The sequence below is a fragment of the Leiobunum rupestre genome, chromosome 4 (assembly GCF_980474605.1).
Source record: "Leiobunum rupestre chromosome 4, qqLeiRupe1.1.hap1, whole genome shotgun sequence".
Taxonomy (NCBI): Eukaryota; Metazoa; Arthropoda; class Arachnida; order Opiliones; family Sclerosomatidae; genus Leiobunum; species Leiobunum rupestre.
The window spans coordinates 66,822,308-66,850,002 of NC_143387.1; the positions used below are offsets into that span (position 1 = coordinate 66,822,308).

A 27,695-nucleotide genomic window follows, 5' to 3' on the forward strand; every position below is an offset into this window, starting at 1 on the left:
GAAACTTCGTAGACGTTCAGGCGGTATTAGGGATATCAACGCCGTCTGCCGCTAAACAATAGTTTGTCTTCCCACAGTATCGACGAAAAAATGCCGTCCTCAATATTTCCACTTCAGTGACAACGTATTTTCGGTTTATATTTCGTAATAGGCTTCACTGTCAGCGCTGTATGACAGATTCAGTTGTCACTGCACCCTCTATATACAATGGCTGTAACGCTTTCGATTGATTTTATTAGACGAAATGTCACTGAAGCTGATGAAAAGTGTCTATCAATGTCACTTTTCAGCGAGCCATGCGCGTTACGGTGTCATATATAGTTCTTTATCTTCTGAAGTGTCAGTGGCGTAGCCAGGGGGGCACAGGGGACACATGCCCCCCCCCGAAACGCATGGTCGTACGTACAAATATTTTTATTTTTTTTACTTTTTTTTTCAATGGTGTGTCCCCCCGAAAAAAAATCCTGGCTACGCCACTGTGAAGTGTATAAGTATTTTACCTATACTGATAATATCAAACGATAGAAACGTGATCAGGTATTTCCAAATTCATTTTGGAAGAAAAATAGTGCAACGTCACTATTACAGCGAAAATATTATTTTATAAATAATTTAATATCCATTGGAAGTATATATATATTTATTTATTAGGTGGTGTAAAATGGGTGAAAACTCTGAGCAGCTCTTTCTGTGTTGAGATTGCATATTTTCTCCCCACTGGTTAAAGGATTTTTCACCCCCGAGTTCTTTGGTTTCCCATTTTCATAAAAACTTGTAGATATTAACGGTAATAGTAAGTGTAGGGAGTTGTTGGCTCGCGTGGCATGATGGGCTTACCACCACCCTCCTATACGCAGCCTAACCCGGCCACTTGATTTAAAGGCATTAAAAGTCGCTATCTGATTGGGGCCTATAAGGTGGTGCCTTGGGTATTAGCCTAGCTGATTATTATTAATAATATACGCGTATAATTTCTAAGCTGCCTACAGTCTGCGAAGGTCATTTTTACGTCCAAAATAGATACTTATCTCGTAAGGGACGTATTACATACTTCTGGTAAAAGGAAGTAGAGTAAATTCTGCGTCGATAAAAAGTGACGTTCCGTCGATTACCTTATCGTACGTAGTGGAAAGTGTATTGGGGCGTGTCCATCTTTGCAAACGTCGGGTATTGTGTCAAGATATAAATTGCGTGACCGCGCAACTTAAAGTAAGGTAACCCCGCAGTCTCTCGCGCTTTCAACGGTCACGTCTGGGATTTCCATAGTACGCCGCCGAAACGTCTGCCGGATATTCCCGGGACGAAATTGTTTTTCGGACACGGCCGATTTTTCAATCGAACGCTTTCTAGATCCTGTCTTTTTTACATCCGTATTCTACCTTCCGCGGCGGCCATGTTCTACGTTGTCCAAAGCCGCGTTCACACGTATACCATCCGAAACGTTTTGCATCGTTTCGACCAAGTAGCGGTTCGTTGTGGTTGGAAAACGTTTTGGCTAACACGTTCGATTTCCAGCGCGTTTTGATGAAAATCGCGATACGTGGAATGAAGTTTAATAATAATCAGCTAGGCTAATACCCAAGGCACCACCTTAGGCCTAAAACATCAAGCGACTTTTAAAGCCATTAATTAAGGTGGCCGGGTTACAATGCGTAGGAGGGTGGTGGCAAGCCCTTCACGCCACGCGAGCCAACAGCTCTATACACTAACTATTACCGTTAACCTCAACAAGTTTTTGAGGAAGGGGACACCGAGGAGCTCGAGGGAAACCCCTTAAACCAGTGGAGAGATAACTTGCAAACTCAACGCAGAAGGAGTTGTTCCGAGTTTTCACCCAGTGCCACAAGCTGGGATTGAACCCGGCTCCTCTTGCTGCGAGGCAAAAGTGTTAACAACTCCGCCACCCCACCTTACAAGGTCATCTGAACGTTATAAAGCAACTAATTAAGTGGGTGGTCACGTGGTACGCGAAAGCTTACGCGATGACGTCACGAATGGCTGTGAAACCTCTTAGCGAAGCGGTTTGAAACGCTATGAACAGTGGTGTTTATACCCGGGAAAACTCGGAACCACTCCTTCTGCGTTAAGTTTGCAAGTTCTCTCCTCACTGGTTAAAGGGGTTTTTCTCCGAGTTCTTCGGTTTCCCCTTTCCAAAAAACTTGTAGGGGTTAACGATTATAGTGAGTGTGGGGTGATGTTGGCTCGCGTGGCACGACAGGCTTGCCACCACCATCCTACGCGTTGTAACCCGGTCACTTGTTTAAAGGCATTAAAAGTCTCTAGATGACTTGGACCTAAGGTGGTGCCTTGTGTATTAGCCTAGCTGATTATTATATTAGAGCCTATCTTGGCATTACATTGTAAAAGTTCCGGTTTCCTAGGTTTAAGGCCATTCAGCCACTGACCATGATCCAAACTTTACACTCGCAACGTTTAGACGGCTAAACTCCTCCGTGATATGAAACATTTGGACTTGGAACATTAATTGTTCGTACGACATGATCCCAACGTTGCGGGACATTTCCAAAGGTACGTGTGAACGCGGCTAAACAGACGCGATCGAAAATTCAAAACAAGCGACTAAAAACACGCGCCACGATAGGATCCTCGTTTTGTTTTCGTTCCGTATGAGGTTTCGACCAGCGAACGACCCTAAAATATCCGCCATTACAAAGGCGTCAGTGGCCCCAGGGAATATATACAAGAGGATCAGGATGAGGAGGAGGGCCTTTCTCTTGATAAACGATTTGTTCCGGGTCGACTTGTTATATATCTATCGAAGGGTCGTTTCCGATCTCGAGGGAGTTCATTTTGTAGGCCTTTAAAGGAAGTCGGCCACTGCGCAGAAAGACGCGATTTACGACCGTACCAGTCTCTTCTTTCATCCGCGAGACTATATTTCGATCCCGTCTGGTTGACAAATCGCCATTTGGGGGAATCTTTCGAAGTTCCCGAGAGGGAGAGCGTAGACTTTTTGCCCGAACAGCGGAAAAATATGGGCCAATTGTGTACGTACATAAATTTACGTTCATTTGACGTAACACGATTTGGTTAAATTTAAAACGTATAGCTTTTCTGTCGCGTTTTAATTTTAGAGGCTTCCGTTGACTAGTGGGCGTAAAGGCGCGACACTTTTTACGCGAGTATATAAAAATAAATTATTACCCGTGCTGGGCTGGTTTTCACTAGAGAAAAAAGTCGCGACGGTGAGCGTCGACGCAAGAAACTGCCGTTAAGGCTAGTTTTCATTAGGGCAAAAACGCCACAACGGTGACAGTCGACGCAAAATATTGCATTAGGCCTAACGGGAATTTTTCGCGTCAACGTTCACCGTCGTGGCGTTTTTGCCCAAGTGAAAACCAGCCTTTAGGTCTGATGCAATTTCTTTGCGTCAATGGTCACTCTAGCGACGTTTTGACCCCACTGAAAAGTAGCCTTTACACGGGTTAAGTCCGAACGTGTAGTGCCATGGTGTAGAAGTGTAAGACGTATCTTTCTGGCGAACATGCTGTTTACCCTACGTGTTTCTTATACTCCTTTTTATAGCGCTAGCATATCCCTGTATATTGCTCACGTCATAGCGTTGGAGTCTGAGGACCAACTGTTTCGGAATCTAGGATCGTTGTGGGTAGTCGAAGGACCAACTATTTCGGAATCTAGGATCGTTGTGGGTAGTCGGAGGACAAACTATTTCGTAATCTAGGATCGTTGTGGGTAGTTGGAAGACCAACTATTTCGGAATCTAGGATCGTTGTGGGTAGTCGGAGGACAAACTATTTCGTAATCTAGGATCGTTGTGGGTAGTTGGAAGACCAACTATTTCGGAATCTAGGATCGTTGTGGGTAGTCGGAGGACAAACTATTTCGGAATCTCGGATCGTTGTGGGTAGTTGGAAGACCAACTATTTCGGAATCTAGGATCGTTGTGGGTAGTCGGAGGACAAACTATTTCGTAATCTAGGATCGTTGTGGGTAGTTGGAAGACCAACTATTTCGGAATCTAGGATCGTTGTGGGTAGTCGGAGGACAAACTATTTCGTAATCTAGGATCGTTGTGGGTAGTTGGAAGACCAACTATTTCGGAATCTAGGATCGTTGTGGGTAGTCGGAGGACAAACTATTTCGGAATCTCGGATCGTTGTGGGTAGTTGGAAGTCCAACTATTTCGGAATCTAGGATCGTTGTGGGTAGTCGGAGGACAAACTATTTCGTAATCTAGGATCGTTGTGGGTAGTCGGAGGACCAACTATTTCGGAATCTAGGATCGTTGTGGGTAGTCGGAGGACAAACTATTTCGTAATCTAGGATCGTTGTGGGTAGTTGGAAGACCAACTATTTCGGAATCTAGGATCGTTGTGGGTAGTCGGAGGACAAACTATTTCGTAATCTAGGATCGTTGTGGGTAGTTGGAAGACCAACTATTTCGGAATCTAGGATCGTTGTGGGTAGTCGGAGGACAAACTATTTCGGAATCTCGGATCGTTGTGGGTAGTTGGAAGACCAACTATTTCGGAATCTAGGATCGTTGTGGGTAGTCGGAGGACAAACTATTTCGTAATCTAGGATCGTTGTGGGTAGTCGGAGGACCAACTATTTCGGAATCTAGGATCGTTGTGGGTAGTCGGAGGACAAACTATTTCGTAATCTAGGATCGTTGTGGGTAGTTGGAAGACCAACTATTTCGGAATCTAGGATCGTTGTGGGTAGTCGGAGGACAAACTATTTCGTAATCTAGGATCGTTGTGGGTAGTCGGAGGACCAACTATTTCGGAATCTAGGATCGTTGTGGGTAGTTGGAAGACCAACTATTTCGGAATCTAGGATCGTTGTGGGTAGTCGGAGGACAAACTATTTCGGAATCTAGGATCGTTGTGGGTAGTTGGAGGACAAACTATTTCGTAATGTAGGATCGTTGTGGGGAGTCGGAGGACAAACTATTTCCGAACATAGGATGACGTTGAGTGCGAACCTATTTTCTATTCTAAGATAGCTTTAGGTTGGAATGAACAAAAATTATTTAGGAACCCTCCCATTTCCGCAACAGCCCATCTAGGAAATATTTCCTAATAATAAATGAAAATTTAATAAAAATATTCTATTATCTGATTCGGAGCGTTTTAAGGCAAGTTTTCCAAACCTGAATTACATATGGTGTACCCTAGGAAAAAGGCAATTTCGTAAATATCCCAAATACGCGATATATTAAAGAGGGCGCTCTTAGAGTTCTAATATCAGATCATAAAAATAATATAATTAGGAGAAAGAGGGAGTGGTGGGGTGAAAGTAGTCGAGGACAGCTGCGGCGCTCGAGGACAGGCTTATCGCTGATCAAGCTTAATGAAAGCGAAAATGTCGTTTCAAGAGGAGAGAGGGGGGGGGGGGACGGGGCGGGCTAAGCTATATGGAAAATTTGCCCAATTTATTTCCTTCGTTCCACAGTCGGCCTCGGGCTGGTTTCCGTACATTGTCGGGCAATCTTTTTATTATTATTCCGTTTCGGATTTGCGGGCTAATGCGCGGACCAATCTTTCTTCTTCCGACGCACCGGAGTGGAAAAACTCAATCGTTCGTATTATAAATGAGAAACTACTAAACTAGTAGAATGGTGCGTGGATATATTGGGAAAGGGAAGAACGGCCATTGCAAAGATTACCAATTTCTTTCCCGATTTCCCACACCCCACCCCTCCCTCTCTATCAGCCTTACTCTTCCATACATAGTTCGTACAAGATTACGCGTATTTTTCTTCGGTAGGTTCCTATGATCGTATATCGTGTTGGATTCAGTACGGGGATTCCTAACTGAGTAGTTTAATTAAAGCTACGGATTGGGTAAAGTGAGTATATTCTTGACTCTAAGGTACACTCTCGGTAAGGAACTATAAATGTATAGAGAATGAAAGAAAAACGGTGCCCTTTTCTGTTCATTCCTTTTTCTCGATTTCGCTCTTGGATTCTTCAAGCGTGTAATAGACAATCGTGAACTGCATGAACCGCCACTATTTTCCTGCCTCCGCCTCCCTTCCTTCCATCTCGCTTTCAATATTTTAAGTTTTCTTCCGCTCGGAACTCTCGTAATAGAAAAGGGGGCTTTGTTTAGACTCGTGTATTAAGAGTTATATCGAAATCCCCGTCTAATCTTGTTGTTTTATTTTTTACGATTCTTTTAGTTTATTTTTAATATTTTTAATGTTGTCTTTATTCAAATTCAAATTCAAGTTTATTAGGAAAATATTTTTTAGTATATTTTACAGGGGTGTAAGGGTTGGAATAGAACCAGCCATACCGGTTATAACCACCTGGTTCAATCCGGTTATAGCCACTTGAAAAAATCCAGATTTTTGTGGCTTTTTTAAAAAAAATTACAATATGAATATTTAGTAAATTAATAGTTTTTATTTAGAAATTGAGTTTATTTTTTGTTTCATATTTAGAAACCGGTTTACTTTTACCAGTTTTTCGGTAGGTTTAAAGTTCCAAAGTTCCCTGCCTCGCTTCTGTCCGTGCGTCATACACAAAAACTAGGGGGAATTTCCCGAGGAAATCAAAAGAATTCAGTTATTTTATATAGTTATTTCACTTTCTTTGTTTAGTTTCTTATTTACGAAAATAACTGCAGACAATTTCTACTTACATAAGTAAAAGGTACTATTTATATTTTAGCAGGTTATAACGGGAAAAAACCGGTCATAGCCAATTAAAACCACTGGTCTGGATTTTTTTTTTTTAAAGCCGGCTTTTTTCCAACCCTGGGTGTAAGGGCTAAGTCATTGGCTGACTTGTAAGCCCTGCTTGGGTGCTTATTCAGTTATCAAACATTTAGATCAATTTAACAAAAAGGAATATACACAATTGATACTTTACGGTCATTTTCCCCGTCTCGCTATAAAAAAAATAAACTTGTCATCCGTATTTTTAATTTAGAAAAAAAATGGACACGACATTTTTGTTGTTAGTTAGGTCTCTTCTTTTTGAGGTCCTCGATTCTAATGTAGAAACCAGGATTTAGTGGACGCAAATATACTGATGGGGAAGATTTTACGCTTTTATCTTAGACAAACGATGAACAGGCTTATTATTAATTTTAAAATATATTATTTTATACGAAGTCATATAAATGTTTTATTTGTTCAAAGAGTATGTGTCAGTACTCCAAAGCCTATACAGCAAAAAAAGATATATCAATTGACGTATTGATAAAATGTCAATGTTTTAGGAGAAATTTAGCTTTAGTTCTCGCGTCAGGACAAAACACACAAACAAAATGATTTCGAGTCTCCTAGCAGAATCCCGTACCATAAAACGCGTCTGTAATGATTTTATTTCACCTTGAACAAATAAACTACTATCTATTGGAAACATTTCTACCCAATTATTAAAAACGAACGCAATTTAAGCGATCAAATACTAGGCTTATTATCTTTATCTTTTCACGTATGACAAATCTTAGCAACGGTTCATTATTTTAGTTGGTCCCAAAGTATAATTATACATCCAGAAGATTTTGGTATTCATATAGAATCCTAATTTACCAAAGCCTAGCCTAGCCTAACCTAACCTAAAGTAAACGTAACCCAACCTAACCTAACGTAACCCAACCTAACATAAACCAACCTAACCCAGCCCAACCTAACCCAACTTAACCTAAACCAACCTAATCTAAACCAACCTAACCCAACCCAACCTAAACCAACCTAACCTAAACCAACCTAACCTAAACCAACCTAACCTAAACCAACCTAACCCAGCCCAACCTAACCCAACCCAACCTAACCCAACTTAACCTAAACCAACCTAACACAGCCCAACCTAACCCAACCCAACCTAACCCAACTTAACCTAAACCAACCTAACCCAACTTAACCTAAACCAACCTAACTAAGCCCAACCTAACCCAGCCCAACCTAACCCAACCCAAAATAACCCAACCCAACCCTACCCAACGTAACCCAACATAACCTAACCTAATCTAAACCTAAGCCAACTCTTACCAATACCTAAGCACGAAAAAAGGCCTAGACATCAGTTCGCGATTTTCTTAGACCCCAGAAAAGAAAGAAGATGACGTAATCCTCAGCTAATAAAATTGGGAATCTTGCTAAAGTTTTTAGGAACGGGCTTTTTATTTGAGTGGAATCGTTTCTCGTTTCTCTGAGTAGGAGAGTTAGCAAGTGATTCGATTTGAAGAATTGGGTTTTTGCTTATGATAAGGATCTATTATTTATTGGTCCAAGATTAAATATTCGTCGATATTTGAAAGAAATTTCAGTATAATAACAAAAATTCGTGAAGTGTACGTGTTCTCCCAAAGAATGAGCCCCTTTAGGAGAGATTTGGCGTAAATAAAAAAATGCATCCTCCTTATTAATTAATTAATTGAAGAGATTAATTAACGAGCTTCGCTAAAAGATATACCTGGGATTTCTCGTGTATTTTTTTGTGTTACCATGGTGACTGTTTTGTTGGGATCTGAAAACAACGTATTCCGCTTGGTGACGTTTGGAACATTTTTTCCGGTTGACTTCAGCTTGTTAATTAATCCATGTTCCTACGTTGTAAGCAATTTCGGGTTACGCTTTCTAATGATGTTACACTGAGTTCGTGGATCCAATAATAAAGTCCATATTTTAAATTTTAAACTGATTACTAAACCAACAAATCAATCGGTAGTCAGACGCATTTAGGCTACAAAACCTGATTTCGAACGCATAAAACATCCGAGGATCGATTTTATACCCTAAATTTCTGGTAATCCTAGGATCTGTGCACCGATTGCAACGAGTACAGCATTTGGTAGTGCAAAATCTGTAATCGATTACGTAATCACTTTAGTACAGTCAAAGTTACTGACTCTTACACCGACTTTCGGATAGTGATCAGCCCCTCGATACTAGGGTAAACGTATTTTGAGTAGAAACATAGACCCCAAATAAGCTAACTCCTATAGTAACATATGTTGAGTTCAGGAAACAATAATTGGTATTAGAAGTATGTAATATATCTTATAAAGAAGTATTGATTTTCAAATACTGTAAATATTTTTTTAGGAAGAAATAATAATTTAATTTTAAAACCATTATACAAGGTGTTTCAAAAGGTTATGCAAAATTTTTAAGAAACAGCAGGGAAACGCGAACATTAAGGTTTGGGTTCGTGTGATAGGTGAAAAAGGACTTTGTAAACAAATCGAGGTAACCAGCGTAAAAAAGTAAACTTAAATAGTATTTAAAGTCCCCGCTGCTGGGTTTGCGCTCGTTGCAGCCTATTTCCAGGGGCTAGTAGGCCGCACTTTGAGGCTCTCTGGCGCTATTTTAACTCATCGTATGAAAATGGGAAACAAAACAGGCATACTTCTTAACTCACCCTCTACAACTCCTTAACATTTTTGCATAACCTTTTGAACAACCTGTATAGGATAAAATGTCTAAAAAATAAAACATTTCATTATAAAATGATAAATCTACCATTAAACTATATTAAAAAAACTAATTAGCGTGTATTATAACATTTATTTTCAATGCTAATTGACTTTGACTTAATAGGCCGCAAGCTGCTTATTAATAATTGTTCACTAAAAATAAATGTATATCAAATATAACGTACGAAGACGAGACTAATTAGATTTTTGTGGCCTTCGGGTTTCGTTGTAGATCCATGGCGGAAGTTGAAGTTATTGCAGGATCGAAGATGCTCTTGGTCCAAAGGCTTTCTGAAGGTAAGAAAAACTTTCCACATTATTTCTTTCGTAGGTAAAATGTATCGGACACGCGGGGGACAGGGGACCCCGGGGAAGAACTTGCCCTAATTTTGCACGCTTTACCAACCGTGAAGTTTATGCTAGAGTAATTTTATGAACCGCGGATAATGAGATCGTGATAGACTCGACTTATAGGCTAGCTTTAGTTTGCCAAGTGAGCACCTCTGTTTAGAAGGAAGAGTTTTAAATCTCTCGCAAATTGAGGATTTTCGATCGGCTCGATTACGAAGATTACAGAGTTTAAGAGCGCGATAGAAAACGAAGAGGTTGAACCAAGGATATATTCTCCACCTGCACGGAGGTGTTCCCCCCTTACCGGGAGAAAGGGGGAAAGATTAAACGATGAAAGGCGGAGGGGCGTAGTTTATCTTCCGGGCATCACGTGGCGAAAAGGGTGCTGAATACAATCTTGGTAGAATGCGTAGGAGTGTAACCGTAGGCTTTAATGCGTGTAGACTAATCGTAGTACGATCAAGCTATTGGCTTTTGCTAGTAGATTATATTTTTTTATTTCGACTATCAACCTTATATTGGTAGCCTTATGAATCAAATGAAAAATTTCTGTTTTCAGTGATATTAAGATCAATTAAATTAATCTTCTATGATCTATCAAGTCATTTATTTTTAATATAAATGTGCGTTTTGACTTAACTATTGTAGTTGTTAAATGTGGTAATATTGTTTGATTTATATAGTTGAAAATTGACTTTATTTTTTAACTTTATATACTTAATTATATCTTCTTTAGTAACTACTTCAAAACCACGGTCACACTAGACTTTTAAACTCAATTTTAGACGGTTTGATAATCAGGTTTTTTCCTAAAAAATTAAGAGAAACTCGCCTTAGAAACTGGTTTCTAACAAATATATAGCTTAAGTGTATATTTTTGTACCTAACCGTTGTTAATAATTTAAATCGTGAATACAGCCTTTTAATTTTATTATTATTAAGAGCTAGTGTAACATTAGTATGACTGTGTATAACATTTGCATAGAATAAAGTTCAATACACCTTGTTTCAAGTGTAACAGGACCCAAGATTTCTAAAATTATTATAAATAATAATTATAGAAATGAAATCACGTGAGCTAAATTCTAGATTGTTAAAGTTAGAAACGCGTAAGAAATTCTCCACTAACTTTCGATTCCCATCATTCAGTAAAGCTGATGCCGCGTTTTTCGTCACGGAGCCGAAAGTTACGTCATTTACGTTATATCCCGTTAACTAGGTTTCATTAAATAAAATGTTTTTATGGCATATGTTAAGAGTAATTAAAAGTATTGTGGATTATGTTTAAGGGGAAATACACTTGACATTGATTGTGGCCATTGATTCGATTAAATACTGGCTCCAGATTGAAAAGGTACCTGCTTCATTTTTACGTCTTAGATGGATCGTTTTCCCCACGAGTAACAAACCGCTTCAAATTACAGGGGGCCTCTGCAGCCCGGGTTGGGGGGCCGGGTTTGGACCCTTCTCCCGTTGCACTCCGCTAAAACTTATAGCTATCTCAGTGATAACGGCTTAATTGGGGTCCGAAATATTAGTTTTTTTCGGGACCGGGCCTGTTCATGTCAGCCCTGGGAATTTGAGCCCAAAATTATTGTTTTACTAGGGCCCGGTCCCACTCATGTCGGCCCAGGGAATTGGGGCCCAAAATTATTGTTTTTCTTGGACCCAGTCCCGCTCACATCAGCCCAGGGAATTGGAGCCCGAAATTATTGTTTGGCTCGTACCGGTCCCGCTCATGTCGGCTCAGGGAATTGGAGCCCGAAATTATTGTTTGGCTCGTACCGGTCCCGCTCATGTCGGCCCAGGGAATTGGAGCCCGAAATTATTGTTTGGCTCGTACCGGTCCCGCTCATGTCGGCCCAGGGAATTGGAGCCCGAAATTATTGTTTGGCTCGTACCGGTCCCGCTCACGTCGGCCCAGGGAATTGGAGCCCGAAATTATTGATTGGCTCGTACCGGTCCCGCTCACGTCGGCCCAGGGAATTGGAGCCCGAAATTATTGTTTGGCTCGTACCGGTCCCGCTCACGTCGGCCCAGGGAATTGGAGCACGAAATTATTGTTTGGCTCGTACCGGTCCCGCTCATGTCGGCTCAGGGAATTGGAGCCCGAAATTATGGTTTGGCTCGTACCGGTCCCGCTCATGTCGGCCCAGGGAATTGGAGCCCGAAATTATTGTTTGGCTCGTACCGGTCCCGCTCACGTCGGCCCAGGGAATTGGAGCCCGAAATTATGGTTTGGCTCGTACCGGTCCCGCTCATGTCGGCCCAGGGAATTGGAGCCCGAAATTATTGTTTGGCTCGTACCGGTCCCGCTCATGTCGGCCCAGGGAATTGGAGCCCGAAATTATTGTTTGGCTCGTAACGGTCCCGCTCATGTCGGCCCAGGGAATTGGAGCCCAAAATTATTGTTTGGCTCGTACTGGTCCCGCTCATGTCGGCTCAGGGAATTGGAGCCCGAAATTATTGTTTGGCTCGTACCGGTCCCGCTCACGTCGGCCCAGGGAATTGGAGCCCGAAATTATTGCTTGGCTCGTACCGGTCCCGCTGATGTCGGCCCAGGGAATTGGAGCACGAAATTATTGTTTGGCTCGTACCGGTCCCGCTCATGTCGGCCCAGGGAATTGGAGCCCGAAATTATTGTTTGGCTCGTACCGGTCCCGCTCACGTCGGCCCAGGGAATTGGAGCCCGAAATTATTGTTTGGCTCGTACCGGTCCCGCTCACGTCGGCCCAGGGAATTGGAATCCGAAATTATTGTTTGGCTCGTACCGGTCCCGCTCACGTCGGCCCAGGGAATTGGAGCCCGAAATTATTGTTTGGCTCGTAACGGTCCCGCTCATGTCGGCCCAGGGAATTGGAGCCCAAAATTATTGTTTGGCTCGTACTGGTCCCGCTCATGTCGGCCCAGGGAATTGGACCCCGAAATTATTGTTTGGCTCGTACCGGTCCCGCTCATGTCGGCCCAGGGAATTGGAGCCCGAAATTATTGTTTGGCTCGTACCGGTCCCGCTCATGTCGGCCCAGGGAATTGGAGCCCGAAATTATTGTTTGGCTCGTACCGGTCCCGCTCATGTCGGCTCAGGGAATTGGAGCCCGAAATTATTGCTTGGCTCGTACCGGTCCCGCTCATGTCGGCCCAGGGAATTGGAGCCCGAAATTATTGTTTGGCTCGTACCGGTCCCGCTCATGTCGGCCCAGGGAATTGGAGCCCGAAATTATTGTTTGGCTCGTACCGGTCCCGCTCATGTCGGCCCAGGGAATTGGAGCCCGAAATTATTGTTTGGCTCGTACCGGTCCCGCTCATGTCGGCTCAGGGAATTGGAGCCCGAAATTATTGCTTGGCTCGTACCGGTCCCGCTCATGTCGGCCCAGGGAATTGGAGCACGAAATTATTGTTTGGCTCGTACCGGTCCCGCTCATGTCGGCCCAGGGAATTGGAGCCCGAAATTATTGTTTGGCTCGTACCGGTCCCGCTCACGTCGGCCCAGGGAATTGGAGCCCGAAATTATTGTTTGGCTCGTACCGGTCCCGCTCACGTCGGCCCAGGGAATTGGAGCACGAAATTATTGTTTGGCTCGTACCGGTCCCGCTCATGTCGGCTCAGGGAATTGGAGCCCGAAATTATGGTTTGGCTCGTACCGGTCCCGCTCATGTCGGCCCAGGGAATTGGAGCCCGAAATTATTGTTTGGCTCGTACTGGTCCCGCTCATGTCGGCTCAGGGAATTGGAGCCCGAAATTATGGTTTGGCTCGTACCGGTCCCGCTCATGTCGGCCCAGGGAATTGGAGCCCGAAATTATTGTTTGGCTCGTACCGGTCCCGCTCATGTCGGCCCAGGGAATTGGAGCCCGAAATTATTGTTTGGCTCGTAACGGTCCCGCTCATGTCGGCCCAGGGATTTGGAGCCCAAAATTATTGTTTGGCTCGTACTGGTCCCGCTCATGTCGGCTCAGGGAATTGGAGCCCGAAATTATTGTTTGCTCGTACCGGTCCCGCTCACGTCGGCCCAGGGAATTGGAGCCCGAAATTATTGTTTGGCTCGTACCGGTCCCGCTCACGTCGGCCCAGGGAATTGGAGCCCGAAATTATTGTTTGGCTCGTACCGGTCCCGCTCACGTCGGCCCAGGGAATTGGAGCCCGAAATTATTGTTTGGCTCGTACCGGTCCCGCTCACGTCGGCCCAGGGAATTGGAGCCCGAAATTATTGCTTGGCTCGTACCGGTCCCGCTGATGTCGGCCCAGGGAATTGGAGCACGAAATTATTGTTTGGCTCGTACCGGTCCCGCTCATGTCGGCTCAGGGAATTGGAGCCCGAAATTATGGTTTGGCTCGTACCGGTCCCGCTCATGTCGGCCCAGGGAATTGGAGCCCGAAATTATTGTTTGGCTCGTACCGGTCCCGCTCATGTCGGCCCAGGGAATTGGAGCCCGAAATTATTGTTTGGCTCGTACCGGTCCCGCTCACGTCGGCCCAGGGAATTGGAGCACGAAATTATTGTTTGGCTCGTACCGGTCCCGCTCATGTCGGCTCAGGGAATTGGAGCACGAAATTATGGTTTGGCTCGTACCGGTCCCGCTCATGTCGGCCCAGGGAATTGGAGCCCGAAATTATTGTTTGGCTCGTACCGGTCCCGCTCATGTCGGCTCAGGGAATTGGAGCCCGAAATTATGGTTTGGCTCGTACCGGTCCCGCTCATGTCGGCCCAGGGAATTGGAGCCCGAAATTATTGTTTGGCTCGTAACGGTCCCGCTCATGTCGGCCCAGGGAATTGGAGCCCAAAATTATTGTTTGGCTCGTACCGGTCCCGCTCATGTCGGCTCAGGGAATTGGAGCCCGAAATTATTGTTTGGCTCGTACCGGTCCCGCTCACGTCGGCCCAGGGAATTGGAGCCCGAAATTATTGTTTGGCTCGTAACGGTCCCGCTCATGTCGGCCCAGGGAATTGGAGCCCAAAATTATTGTTTGGCTCGTACCGGTCCCGCTCATGTCGGCTCAGGGAATTGGAGCCCGAAATTATTGTTTGGCTCGTACCGGTCCCGCTCACGTCGGCCCAGGGAATTGGAACCCGAAATTATTGTTTGGCTCGTACCGGTCCCGCTCACGTCGGCCCAGGGAATTGGAGCCCGAAATTATTGTTTGGCTCGTAACGGTCCCGCTCATGTCGGCCCAGGGAATTGGAGCCCAAAATTATTGTTTGGCTCGTACTGGTCCCGCTCATGTCGGCCCAGGGAATTGGAGCACGAAATTATTGTTTGGCTCGTACCGGTCCCGCTCATGTCGGCCCAGGGAATTGGAGCCCGAAATTATTGTTTGGCTCCTACCGGTCCCGCTCACGTCGGCCCAGGGAATTGGAGCCCGAAATTATTGTTTGGCTCGTACCGGTCCCGCTCACGTCGGCCCAGGGAATTGGAGCACGAAATTATTGTTTGGCTCGTACCGGTCCCGCTCATGTCGGCCCAGGGAATTGGAGCCCGAAATTATTGTTTGGCTCGTACCGGTCCCGCTCACGTCGGCCCAGGGAATTGGAGCACGAAATTATTGTTTGGCTCGTACCGGTCCCGCTCATGTCGGCTCAGGGAATTGGAGCCCGAAATTATGGTTTGGCTCGTACCGGTCCCGCTCATGTCGGCCCAGGGAATTGGAGCCCGAAATTATTGTTTGGCTCGTACCGGTCCCGCTCATGTCGGCCCAGGGAATTGGAGCCCGAAATTATTGTTTGGCTCGTACCGGTCCCGCTCACGTCGGCCCAGGGAATTGGAGCACGAAATTATTGTTTGGCTCGTACCGGTCCCGCTCATGTCGGCTCAGGGAATTGGAGCACGAAATTATGGTTTGGCTCGTACCGGTCCCGCTCATGTCGGCCCAGGGAATTGGAGCCCGAAATTATTGTTTGGCTCGTACCGGTCCCGCTCATGTCGGCTCAGGGAATTGGAGCCCGAAATTATGGTTTGGCTCGTACCGGTCCCGCTCATGTCGGCCCAGGGAATTGGAGCCCGAAATTATTGTTTGGCTCGTAACGGTCCCGCTCATGTCGGCCCAGGGAATTGGAGCCCAAAATTATTGTTTGGCTCGTACCGGTCCCGCTCATGTCGGCTCAGGGAATTGGAGCCCGAAATTATTGTTTGGCTCGTACCGGTCCCGCTCACGTCGGCCCAGGGAATTGGAGCCCGAAATTATTGTTTGGCTCGTAACGGTCCCGCTCATGTCGGCCCAGGGAATTGGAGCCCAAAATTATTGTTTGGCTCGTACCGGTCCCGCTCATGTCGGCTCAGGGAATTGGAGCCCGAAATTATTGTTTGGCTCGTACCGGTCCCGCTCACGTCGGCCCAGGGAATTGGAACCCGAAATTATTGTTTGGCTCGTACCGGTCCCGCTCACGTCGGCCCAGGGAATTGGAGCCCGAAATTATTGTTTGGCTCGTAACGGTCCCGCTCATGTCGGCCCAGGGAATTGGAGCCCAAAATTATTGTTTGGCTCGTACTGGTCCCGCTCATGTCGGCCCAGGGAATTGGAGCACGAAATTATTGTTTGGCTCGTACCGGTCCCGCTCATGTCGGCCCAGGGAATTGGAGCCCGAAATTATTGTTTGGCTCCTACCGGTCCCGCTCACGTCGGCCCAGGGAATTGGAGCCCGAAATTATTGTTTGGCTCGTACCGGTCCCGCTCACGTCGGCCCAGGGAATTGGAGCACGAAATTATTGTTTGGCTCGTACCGGTCCCGCTCATGTCGGCCCAGGGAATTGGAGCCCGAAATTATTGTTTGGCTCGTACCGGTCCCGCTCATGTCGGCCCTGGGAATTGGAGCCCGAAATTATTGTTTGGCTCGTACCGGTCCCGCTCACGTCGGCCCAGGGAATTGGAGCCCGAAATTATTGTTTGGCTCGTACCGGTCCCGCTCACGTCGGCCCAGGGAATTGGAACCCGAAATTATTGTTTGGCTCGTACCGGTCCCGCTCACGTCGGCCCAGGGAATTGGAGCCCGAAATTATTGTTTGGCTCGTAACGGTCCCGCTCATGTCGGCCCAGGGAATTGGAGCCCGAAATTATTGTTTGGCTCGTACCGGTCCCGCTCACGTCGGCCCAGGGAATTGGAGCACGAAATTATTGTTTGGCTCGTACCGGTCCCGCTCATGTCGGCCCAGGGAATTGGAGCCCGAAATTATTGTTTGGCTCGTACCGGTCCCGCTCATGTCGGCCCTGGGAATTGGAGCCCGAAATTATTGTTTGGCTCGTACCGGTCCCGCTCACGTCGGCCCAGGGAATTGGAGCCCGAAATTATTGTTTGGCTCGTACCGGTCCCGCTCACGTCGGCCCAGGGAATTGGAACCCGAAATTATTGTTTGGCTCGTACCGGTCCCGCTCACGTCGGCCCAGGGAATTGGAGCCCGAAATTATTGTTTGGCTCGTAACGGTCCCGCTCATGTCGGCCCAGGGAATTGGACCCCGAAATTATTGTTTGGCTCGTACCGGTCCCGCTCATGTCGGCCCAGGGAATTGGAGCCCGAAATTATTGTTTGGCTCCTACCGGTCCCGCTCATGTCGGCCCAGGGAATTGGAGCCCGAAATTATTGTTTGGCTCGTACCGGTCCCGCTCATGTCGGCTCAGGGAATTGGAGCCCGAAATTATTGCTTGGCTCGTACCGGTCCCGCTCATGTCGGCCCAGGGAATTGGAGCACGAAATTATTGTTTGGCTCGTACCGGTCCCGCTCATGTCGGCCCAGGGAATTGGAGCCCGAAATTATTGTTTGGCTCGTACCGGTCCCGCTCACGTCGGCCCAGGAAATTGGAGCCCGAAATTATTGTTTGGCTCGTACCGGTCCCGCTCATGTCGGCCCAGGGAATTGGAGCCTGAAATTATTGTTTGGCTCGTACCGGTCCCGCTCATGTCGGCTCAGGGAATTGGAGCCCGAAATTATTGCTTGGCTCATACCGGTCCCGCTCATGTCGGCCCAGGGAATTGGAGCACGAAATTATTGTTTGGCTCGTACCGGTCCGGTTACGTCGGCCCTGGGAATTGGAGCCCGAAATTATTGTTTGGCTCGTACCGGTCCCGCTCATGTCGGCCCTGGGAATTGGAGCCCAAAATTATTGTTTTTCTCGGGCCCGGGCCCTAGGACTGTTTGACGGCAAAATATTTTTATTCATTTTATGCTAGATCGGATTCAACCCATCTAGCGTGACGACTTGTTTTCTATCATTTCAGATTTTTTTCTAACTCTTTCTAAGAAAGATCACGTTCTCTTTGGGGAAAATATGGCGCATATAAAAAAAAATTAAAGGCATCGGAAAATAAAGTAAGGTATTCCGTTTTCGCTGCTCGACTCGAGTTCGCTGCAGCGCTTTATCGAGTCAAAAAAAAGGCTTCGTTTTCGATTAACTTTCAAAAGCTGCGAGCCCAAATTCGCGGGGCTCGACCCTCAACTCGTGCGCCGTTAACAGCTCCCATTCCAGCGTAGACTGCACATGTGCGCTACCAGAAAGCGGGAATTGAATACAAAAATATTCCTAGCGGATCTAGGTTTTTAAGAATACCGTCGAGAGAGAAAAATCACTTTTCTAAATGAGAAACGTATGAAATCACGCCTGTAGTTTATGTCCTTCATCGCGAAAAAATAAGAAATAAATGTTGCACCGACGTATGATGTTACAATCCATTAGATTGTGTTAAACAATTAGATATGCATTATGATTATACACTAATATCCCCTGCCAAAGAATTTTCTCCCTTTTCCAATTAGTTTTTTGGAAATATTGTAAATATTATTTAGTGTAAATGTTTCTCATCTAGCGACTTTTAATGCCTTAAACATATGGTCGAGTTACAATGCGTAGGAGGGTGGTGTCAAGCCCTTTATGCCACCTAGGAGTAACAAACACAAGGAGAACGCAGCTAGTCTTTAAACACGCTAACGCAGTGTTGTGTACAAATTTCATTGGACGAACCTTTACGCTGAACGTTTTACGGAAAGGGGGAAGACAATTTCCGACCATTCCCCTTCGGACCAATGAAAACTGTACACAAGAAAATCCACGACTTTCGACGGGTTGCGTTCTCCTTGTGTGGGGTGCTGTGTTTGTTGCTCCTAGATGACACTCGAGCTAACAGCTCCCTACAATCACTATTACCGTTAACCTCTACAAGTTTTTACCAGTTATTACCCGTTGGTCAAATTTAAACACTAGGGGGCTCTGTGCTGAACTAAACCATGGTTACGCAAACAACACTTGAAAGAACTTTGGAATATTTTAAAGCGAATCCCTGATGTTGAGTAAATCTTCAACTTTCATTAAAGTATAATTTTTAGTCATCTGGTTGCATTGTAATTTCTTATCAACCAAGACTAACACCATCTTTATACCGTTCGCTCCAGGGGCGGATTAACCCCTTTTGCGGCCCTAAGCACTTTAAACATTTTGATGTCCCCTGGGCTCCTATGGAATAATGAAAACAATAATTACTCTCCACTGCTCGAACTTCAACCTCGAGAGTAGAAATTCCCTCTATTTTCTAAAATTTTGACAATGTAAGTTTGGGAATAGTGTTTAATAGAAACTTTTCGTAGCAACCAATTCTCTTATTGCCCTAAGTAATTGCTTATCCTGGTTAAAACTTCGCTCCTTCCTGGTGATTTTAATACATTGCTTCACCTTAAAATATTTTATACGCGTATATTTAACTACGAGACATTTTCGCTGTGGAAAATTCCATCCGATGATGAGAGAAATGAGAAAAGATTTTGCTTGAGAACGAACTATTTCCAACCATGGGCAAACTGGCTATCTTCAGGAGCGGACTTCGCCGCTACGAAAGTTGCCTCTCTTTGCGTAGCCGAGATAGAACAGACTTTATAAGGTCGACAATGCTACGGAAATCGGAAATGGGGGTACAGTTTGCCCCTCTTTAACACTATCCAGACTGTCAAATCAATTCTTAGCTCTTTATATATTGATTTATGTGAGGTAATGCATAATGTATAGAAGGCTGCGATAGAGAAAAAAGAAAATTGAGGAAAATAGTAAAAGGGAGAGGGGAGTGTCAGTACTACAGGATCGGCGTGTTATTAAAGTTGCCCTGATGAAAAGTTCCGCGCACCCCTAAAAAATTGCACCTCGGACCTTTTTTTATACACCCGTTTTTTTATGACGAATGATTTGAGTTTTTATATATTTTTTATTACGGCTAAGTGAAGTTGAAGTTTTTAAGCGAAAAAAAAATAAAAGTGTACATAGGCGGCGCTGCGTAAGCGGCGTTGACCTTTTAACGACTAGCTGTAGGCGCTGCTAGACTATTCCCAAAATCGAATAATTCAAAAAGATTGTTAAAAAAATGTAAAAGTTTTACGATTACATTTATTTCCTTTTTCATTTACATTTTTAAATATGACGTCGTCTGCTTTATGGTCGTGTTGGGAAAAAATTCGTAAATCATTTTCTTCCTTTTACCTTAATTACTATCTAACTGTAAATCTTATACCATCCTATTCCGCCCCAAATTGTTTTAGGACCCGGACGGGGTAGAGGGGTTTGTAAAAATAAGCTAAGCGTAAATGTCTTTGTTTCCAACACCTAAGAGAGAAATTTCTCAAGTTTATTTATATTTTTACGGCGCGTTCGTAGAGATAACGTCAAAAAAAACCACTGCCGGAAAAGTAACCTTATTTTAAACTAAATGCGAAAGGAAGCATTTTTCAACACCGAAATTTGTCCTCAGTGTAGTGAAACTGAAAGGCAGAACGAATTAGGACAAGTTGCCAACAGGCAAAAATGCAATCCGGCGCTTACATCGCCATCTGCATTCGTGAAAAACTAATAATATTTTAATATTAATTAATGTAATTATTTTAATATACTTCATAATTTTAATTTGATTATAGTTTAATTCTTAATTTTAATTTGATAATAATTTAATTATTAAATTTAATTTTATAATAATTTAATTCTTAATTTTAATTTATTATTAAACTTATTCTTAATTTTAATTTATTATTAAAATTATTCTTAATTTTAACTTATTATTAAACTTATTCTTAATTTTAATTTATTATTAAAATAATTCTTAATTTTAATTTAATATTAAAATGATTCGTAATTTTAATTTTATAATAATTTAATTCTTCATTCCAATCTTATATTAAGTTAATTTTTCATTTCAATCTAATATTAAGTTAATTCTTCACTTCAATCTAATTTTAAGTTAATTCTTCATTTCAATCTAATATTAAGTTAATTCTTCATTTTAATTTGATATTAATTTAATTCTTAATTTTAATCTAATATTAATTTAATTAATTATCTATTTTAATTTAATTCTCAATTTAATTATATATTTTATTTTAATTCTTAATTTAATTATCTATTTTAATTTAATTCTTAATTTAATTATATATTTTAATTTAATTCTTCATTTAATTATCTATTTTAATTTAATTCTTCATTTAATTATTTATTTTAATTTAATTCTTCATTTAATTATCTATTTTAATTTAATTCTTCATTTTAATCGAATATTAATTTAATTCTTCATTTTAATCGAATATTAATTTAATTCCCAATTTTAATTTATAATTAATTTAATTCTAATGGTACACTTTTAAGTTTAACCTCCAGTCCCACTATATAAAAGGATCCAAACTACTAGAACAGACAGCGACTAAGCGCTCTAGGTACTTTCCCTCTAAGCCTTGGTAGCCCGTTTGCCAGTATCCAAGCACAGCTTCGCCAATGGTGTCAACCATAATGAAATTTAGAATATTTGTCGCTTATATCCGAGTATAATTCCGGCGGCATCTATGATGCGCCGTACTAAGAAACAAAAGGGAAAAAACATAAAAAGTAGAGAAAAGCTTCCACCATTAATCTGGAAGCCGGGTCTCCGAACGCGGACTCTTATCTCCGCCGTTCTATTTTTACTATTTATTTTTTCCGTTATTTTCGGTGAGTATTGCGAGTCTCTTTCCATTGGTTTTTCGTTCGTGGCAACGTATTTCTTTTGTTTACATGGAAATTCGGGCTATATTTAACGATTGCTGTTTCTACGCGACGTTTCCTAACGTACACGAACTTCCTGAGGAAACCGTTATATTATTTATCCATTTTCCCCTGGTGGCTAGCTTCTTTCTGAACATGGGTGTGCCGCGTGTGGAACACTTCTACAGGCGCTTGGTCTATTATTGACCTACTAATGTTAGTATGGCTTAATGGAGCGGTTTGGCATACACGAAGCAATATAACAAAGGCTTATTTACCTCAACTGAAAAGCTTTCTTTAGCTGCTTCTTCAATTCTAAGTAGCTAAATAGGGTCATTGTACGAAATATTTTTGGTTGACTGCTTTTAAGTCCACTACAATCGATACTCATGTCAAACCAAGTCTACTAAATAATACTTACGCCTCATCTATTCAAATATGTATTAACCGAAAGTAAATCGTTCAAAACCCCTGGTGTTAAAAGCTTGAGATAATAAAGCCTTGTTAATATGGAAGTTGCTATTCCTCTTCTATATTTTCTATGCAAATACTATAAAAAAGGGAGCTCTATGTATTAATACTTTTTGGAAAATTTCTGAGAAGCCGGTATGAATTTGCGAATTGATTGCTAGACCTAGTTAATTTAGCTTAAATTAAGGTAATAATTAACAATTAAAGAGGCTTTTCCCCCGAGCTCATCGGTTCCCCTTCCATAAAAACTTGTTGAAGTTAACGGTAATAGTTAGTGTAGGGAGCTGTTGGCCCGCGTGGTGTGAAGGGCTTGCCACCACCCTCCTACGCCTTGTAACCCGGCCACCAAAATTAATGGCTTTAAAAGTCGCTTGATGACTTAGGCCTAAGGTGGTGCCTTGGGTGTTAGCCTAGCTGATTATTAATTAACGGATGTATTCCATGTTTTGATTGCCTACTAAAATATTATAAATTTAAATATCTTATCGATTAGGCTGGTAATGATTTTAAGTGAGGTTCATTAAAATGCATTACCTGCATAAGCAAAAGAGAGCACATTGTTTAGAAGGTTAGAAGAGGTGCACGGTTCATTATAAATTTGGAATAAAAGCGCTTTATTGGTAAAAATATGACCACAGTGGGTAATGGCGATTTATCAGAGCTAATGACATTTAGCTGATGACCGATATATAGATTTAAATTCCATTGGTTGTACATACAACACTTAAATAGTAATAATGGTATTTGTGAATTTAAGGCTTTAATTTCAGGTAGATCCAAACTGTTTTTTACGTGTTGTAGAATGGTTTTCGTAATGATATATGACCCTCAATAAGCATTTAGCTTCTTTTATACAAAAATAAAAATCTGAACAAATTTCTCCATTTATATCTTTAATACTTTTCTGGTAATTAGAAGTTTCCAATTTTGAATTAAAGACGATGGAACGTCCTTGTTTGATCTATAACCCTAAGCGATAACCTTTCATAGGGACCCTTATAGTAAGGTTCAAAATTAAATGATACTTTCAAATAACTCGAAATAATTATTTTGACCTCAACCAATTATGTGTAAGGATCTGGTTCACTCACTTTAGTCCTTATTTGCGTAAAAGATTTTGTCAAAAGGATCTTTTCGTTTGAGGATGACCGTCTATATAGAAATAGCCCCATCTACCGGATAACAAATAGAATAACGCACCTGCAACCCCTTCCTACAATAAGATATATTATTAAATAAAACAATTATAAGTATTTATCACATACACGCGGGTTATTAAAGAGATATGTCCAAATGAGATTGCAATCAAGACAAACGCCGGGAGAAACTCTTCTGTTTACCTAAACATTTCGTTTGAAGATTCTTCGAGAGCTCTTATTCAATTGTCATTCAAATTGGGTTTGATTCAAATTCTATCCGCGAGGGAGCAGACTAGAGGGTGGCTCTAAGAAGGTGACTCTTTATTTTCGCGTCTTTTGCTTTGAAAACTTTTCCGTCTTGAAGTCTTTCTCGAGACGAAGCGGCGCGCACTTATCAAGACGTTTGCTGGCGTACTTTTGAGCCTCCTCAACCTCCTACTCTTTCAGGCTTTTCCGCTTGAACGCGCCTCGCCCAAAATCCGGCGTCACCAACCACCAGGACTCTTAATTAGTTCTGGGAGTCTCAGTTCTATTTCGGAGTGTTTTCTCTTTCTCAAGGCTTGCTTTCATTTTTCCTAGATTTTTAGCATTTGTAGGACTCTTGCATATTTTTGTACGACCGCCCGCGGCTCTTCGATGAATGCGGCTCCACCTCGCGGTTATTAAAGAAAATAAAATATGCAATTTTAGTGTACACAAAATTGACCAAACGTCTATAGTTTTATTTCTACAGGCTTTGGATGATGTTAGGAAATTACCGAGACTACGAAATCTTATATTTATTTCTAGCAAGCTGATAAAGTTTAATTTTCTCGAAACAGTTATTGAATTTTTCATTTCAGTGTCTACAGGAGAGTATATATGTATCCACTTGGAAATTCCAAGGACGAAAATGGTGGTCTTGATGATCCTCATGGAAAATGGGCGTGGTTTAAAGGCGATATTTTAACTCAACGTCAATTAATTCTCAGACATTCCAAACGTACATTGTTTCTGTAAAATTATACTTATCCCAACCTTCCGGCGCTATTTCTAAAATCGTAAAAAGACAATAGGACGTTTTGTTAACTGGATCGTATTATATTTAGCAATTCCTGACTATAAATGTGATAGGGTGTGCTTGAAACATTCCAAGTTAGCTACAATTTGATTGGTACAACACCCCACTGGAATGTTTTATTATTTTTAGCTCTTAAATTGGCGCACTTATTCCTCCCCGCCCCCTTCGTATCGAAATCGCTCGCGTCCCTTCCTATCTTGTCAGTGAAGAGGAAACGGCGAAAGCGGTTCTTTTCGATTGATTTCTATAGTACAAAGCTAGCCTTTCTCTTCGCTGTCACGCGATCTCCGCAAAATTCTTCGGTTTCGGAGGAAATCTTCCCGACGCCGCATCCGAAAATTTGCAATTTCGAGGCGCTCATGCGAATATTTAACAAAATTTCTTCAGAGGTTTAACCCCCAAAAGGCGAGAAAAGGGAGCCGCCAAGCGATGAATTTGGCCGTCCGAAACAGGATGGCCACCTCGCTAAATCTTAATTTCACCTTAATATCAACGAAACGTTTTATTGAATCTGAAATCTTAAATAAACATCGAACCCTCACTGAAGCGAACAAATGTCAGTTACAGCATTCGAAGGAAAGTTATTCCTGACGTGATTTGATCATGGAAAATATAGAAAAGGAATAGCATTTGTACACTCTTAGGCCTCTAAAGTGGTTAAAAAATTTCCAATATCCAAACCTTCTGCTCTCCAAATTCAGTACTTTTGTGGAGTGTTTAAGTATTTATTTCACTCTTTTTTGTCCATTTTACTCTATTTTCAGTCCTTCATTGGCACTTACTTAATCCCATTTTTTAAAATTATTCAATACGACTTAATACATTAACCATTGACGTGGCCAGATTAAGCTGAACCAAGGGGATTTGCAAAACGTAAAATATCATCTTATAATTATAGATATAACAAAAATTCTTCTATCCTCTATATTTACAATCTTTTAAATATTTAACTATTGTGAAATATTCCAGGTGATTAGATTCACATTGCAACACTTAATTTTATGAATCTTAATTTATTAAAATATTTTTAAGTTTTCTATATTCTTAACGTCACCATTGATTTCTTAAAACAGCTGTCGAAACTTCAATTTAGCTTTTCGTATATTTTCCCACATACAGATAGCATTCTCAGTATCCCTTAGTAATTTTACTTTTACTTTTCTTTATCATTCGTGTCTTATTCTTACAAAAGTATTTTATCGTTCGCGAAAGTTTTACTACCCCAACTTGTGTTCAAATGGCTCTCCTCTATACATACGTTGTTTTACCCGCGGTAACCATTTCTTGCCCTATTGCGCGCCACCGAACCCCGCTCGGTCTCTCTATTCTTCGATATTCGCATCTGACTTTTTTTACAAACGTAATGTTTTAAATGTCAACTTCGAGGTATAGTGTAAGTTAACCGATTTGAATGACAAAAGGTGGTACCCCACGTGTCACCGGCCGTCACCAATTTCTACTACCGACTATAAACTACTAGCGTTCTTCCATACAATTATACTTCACCCAAAAACCTATCAACGAAACGCCTCTCAATTTTCTCAAAGGCTTCTTTTGACATTTCACCTTCGCCAATCGTCAACCGAAGAATTAAGATCTTCAAAATTTAACTTAAACTAAAATTATTTCACGTGACATCCCCGAGGAACAAAACCGAACAGTTGGGCAATTTGAAGTCAGAGTCCATCATGGTTGCTGAGTGGAACTTGTAGGAAGAGTCCGGACTCCGGAGACGAGTAGTCCCGGGTTAAGTCAAAAAGGTCGAGGTTGTGAACAAAGAGTTCTGGCCGAGTATCAGGCGGAGTTAAAAGAAGTTTAAATTATAAAAGTCTTTCAAAAGCGAAGTAGATTCCGAGTCAGCTGGAGCCAGAACATATCCGATGTCGCCAGGCAACAACAAATTACAGGTCCTCTGACACCGACCCAGCGATTGAGTGAACAGACTTTAATCATCTTTGGTGAGCCAAAGGCTTTAAATTAATTTTAGAGAGAGCCCACGTTATTCCCGCACGTGATTCCCACGAAAAGAATTTCATTTACTTGCCCAGTTTATATTAGTGTCGTGTATATTTTATTTAGGTGCTTTTATTTTTATATAAATGTATTGGTTAGCATTGGGCAGCCGACATCCGCGTACTTATTTCTGTAACGTATAATCATACCCCTGGACATTGAAGCAGAAGTACTTTTCCAAGCTAGACGGGGCATCTGGCTTTTATCAAATTCCGGAGAGTGAGCTGCTTACGACCTTCAACAATCAACACTCCGTTTGGCAGATACTGCTTCGAAAGGCTACCTTTCTAAATTGCTTCGGTGCTGGAAATTTTCTTCAAACACTTTAGCCAAATCTTTGACTACGTATCCGGCACAAGGCCACTACACGACGATGTTCTGGTCTGGGGGAAAACGTCGGGGAAGGTGACAATGATCTCATAATGGCGCTCTCGTACATGGGAAAAATTATCTCGAGAAAGGGAGTAGCGCCGGACCCCAGGAAAGTCGCAGCGATACTGGAGATGCGTCCAAGGCAGAGGCTCAGCGTGCACTCCGAGTTGTCAATTTTGTGGTGAAGTTCATTCCAAACCTCTCAGCACACACGACGCATTTACGTAGCCTCAAGCGCAAGGACATAGATGATCTACAAATACTCCCGGAACACCACCAAGAGTGGAGGCGCGTAAAAGAGATCCTGACGAAATCTCCAGTACTACGGTACTACGACCCACGGAATGAAACGAAGATTTCGACCGATGCTTCGAAAGACGGTCTGGGAGCAGTACTAATGCAACGGCATGGGGACGATTGGTGCCCAGTAGCATACGCCTCGAGGACCCTCACCGTGGCGGAAACCCGATACGCGCAGATTGAGAAGGAGAGCCTGGGCCTTGTATTCGGGTGTTAGAAATTTCACAATTATATCTATGGAAAGGAGCTGACCCTAGAAACCGACCACAAACCCCTGCTGGCCATGAAGAAGAGAGTATTGGCGGAAGTCCCACCTCGCCTCCAGAGACTATTTATCAAGCTGATGAGATACCACTTTACGAAGATATTCACGCCGGGGAAATGTTTAGTCCTTGCAGACGCTCTATCCAGAGCCAGCCTTCCGTTGAAGCCCGGGGAGAAACGATAAAATTGGCCAAGAAACCGAGATCCATATCAACTCGGTGGTCAAATCACTCCCATTCGGACAAGAAATGATGGAACGTCTCAGGGTTGAAACCGGAAAGGATATCCGACAGCAGATACAGGGCGGGTGTACATCAAACAACAGAGCAATATCAAGCT

The 27,695-nt window shown here is 42.8% G+C and overlaps 1 protein-coding gene and 1 long non-coding RNA gene across 3 annotated transcripts in view; one reads left to right on the top strand and one right to left on the bottom strand.

Annotated features, from left to right (window-relative positions):
- The window catches only part of LOC149948808 (uncharacterized), a 32,557-nt gene extending 8,753 nt beyond the window's left edge, over positions 1 to 23,804 (bottom strand). Inside the window, exons 1-3 of the long non-coding RNA XR_016480704.1 lie at positions 23,549 to 23,804; positions 23,300 to 23,421; positions 9,603 to 9,708 (exon numbers count right to left, since the gene is read on the bottom strand). This is a non-coding gene — a long non-coding RNA (uncharacterized LOC149948808). The remainder of the gene's footprint in view (positions 1 to 9,602; positions 9,709 to 23,299; positions 23,422 to 23,548) is intronic.
- Positions 1 to 27,695, top strand: part of ASPP (Ankyrin-repeat, SH3-domain, and Proline-rich-region containing Protein) — a 183,469-nt gene that overhangs the window by 39,471 nt on the left and 116,303 nt on the right. For both annotated transcript variants that reach the window (XM_090173941.1, XM_090173942.1), the window contains exon 2: positions 9,650 to 9,714. In XM_090173941.1, coding sequence (XP_090030067.1) covers positions 9,650 to 9,714 — 65 coding nt within the window. The remainder of the gene's footprint in view (positions 1 to 9,649; positions 9,715 to 27,695) is intronic.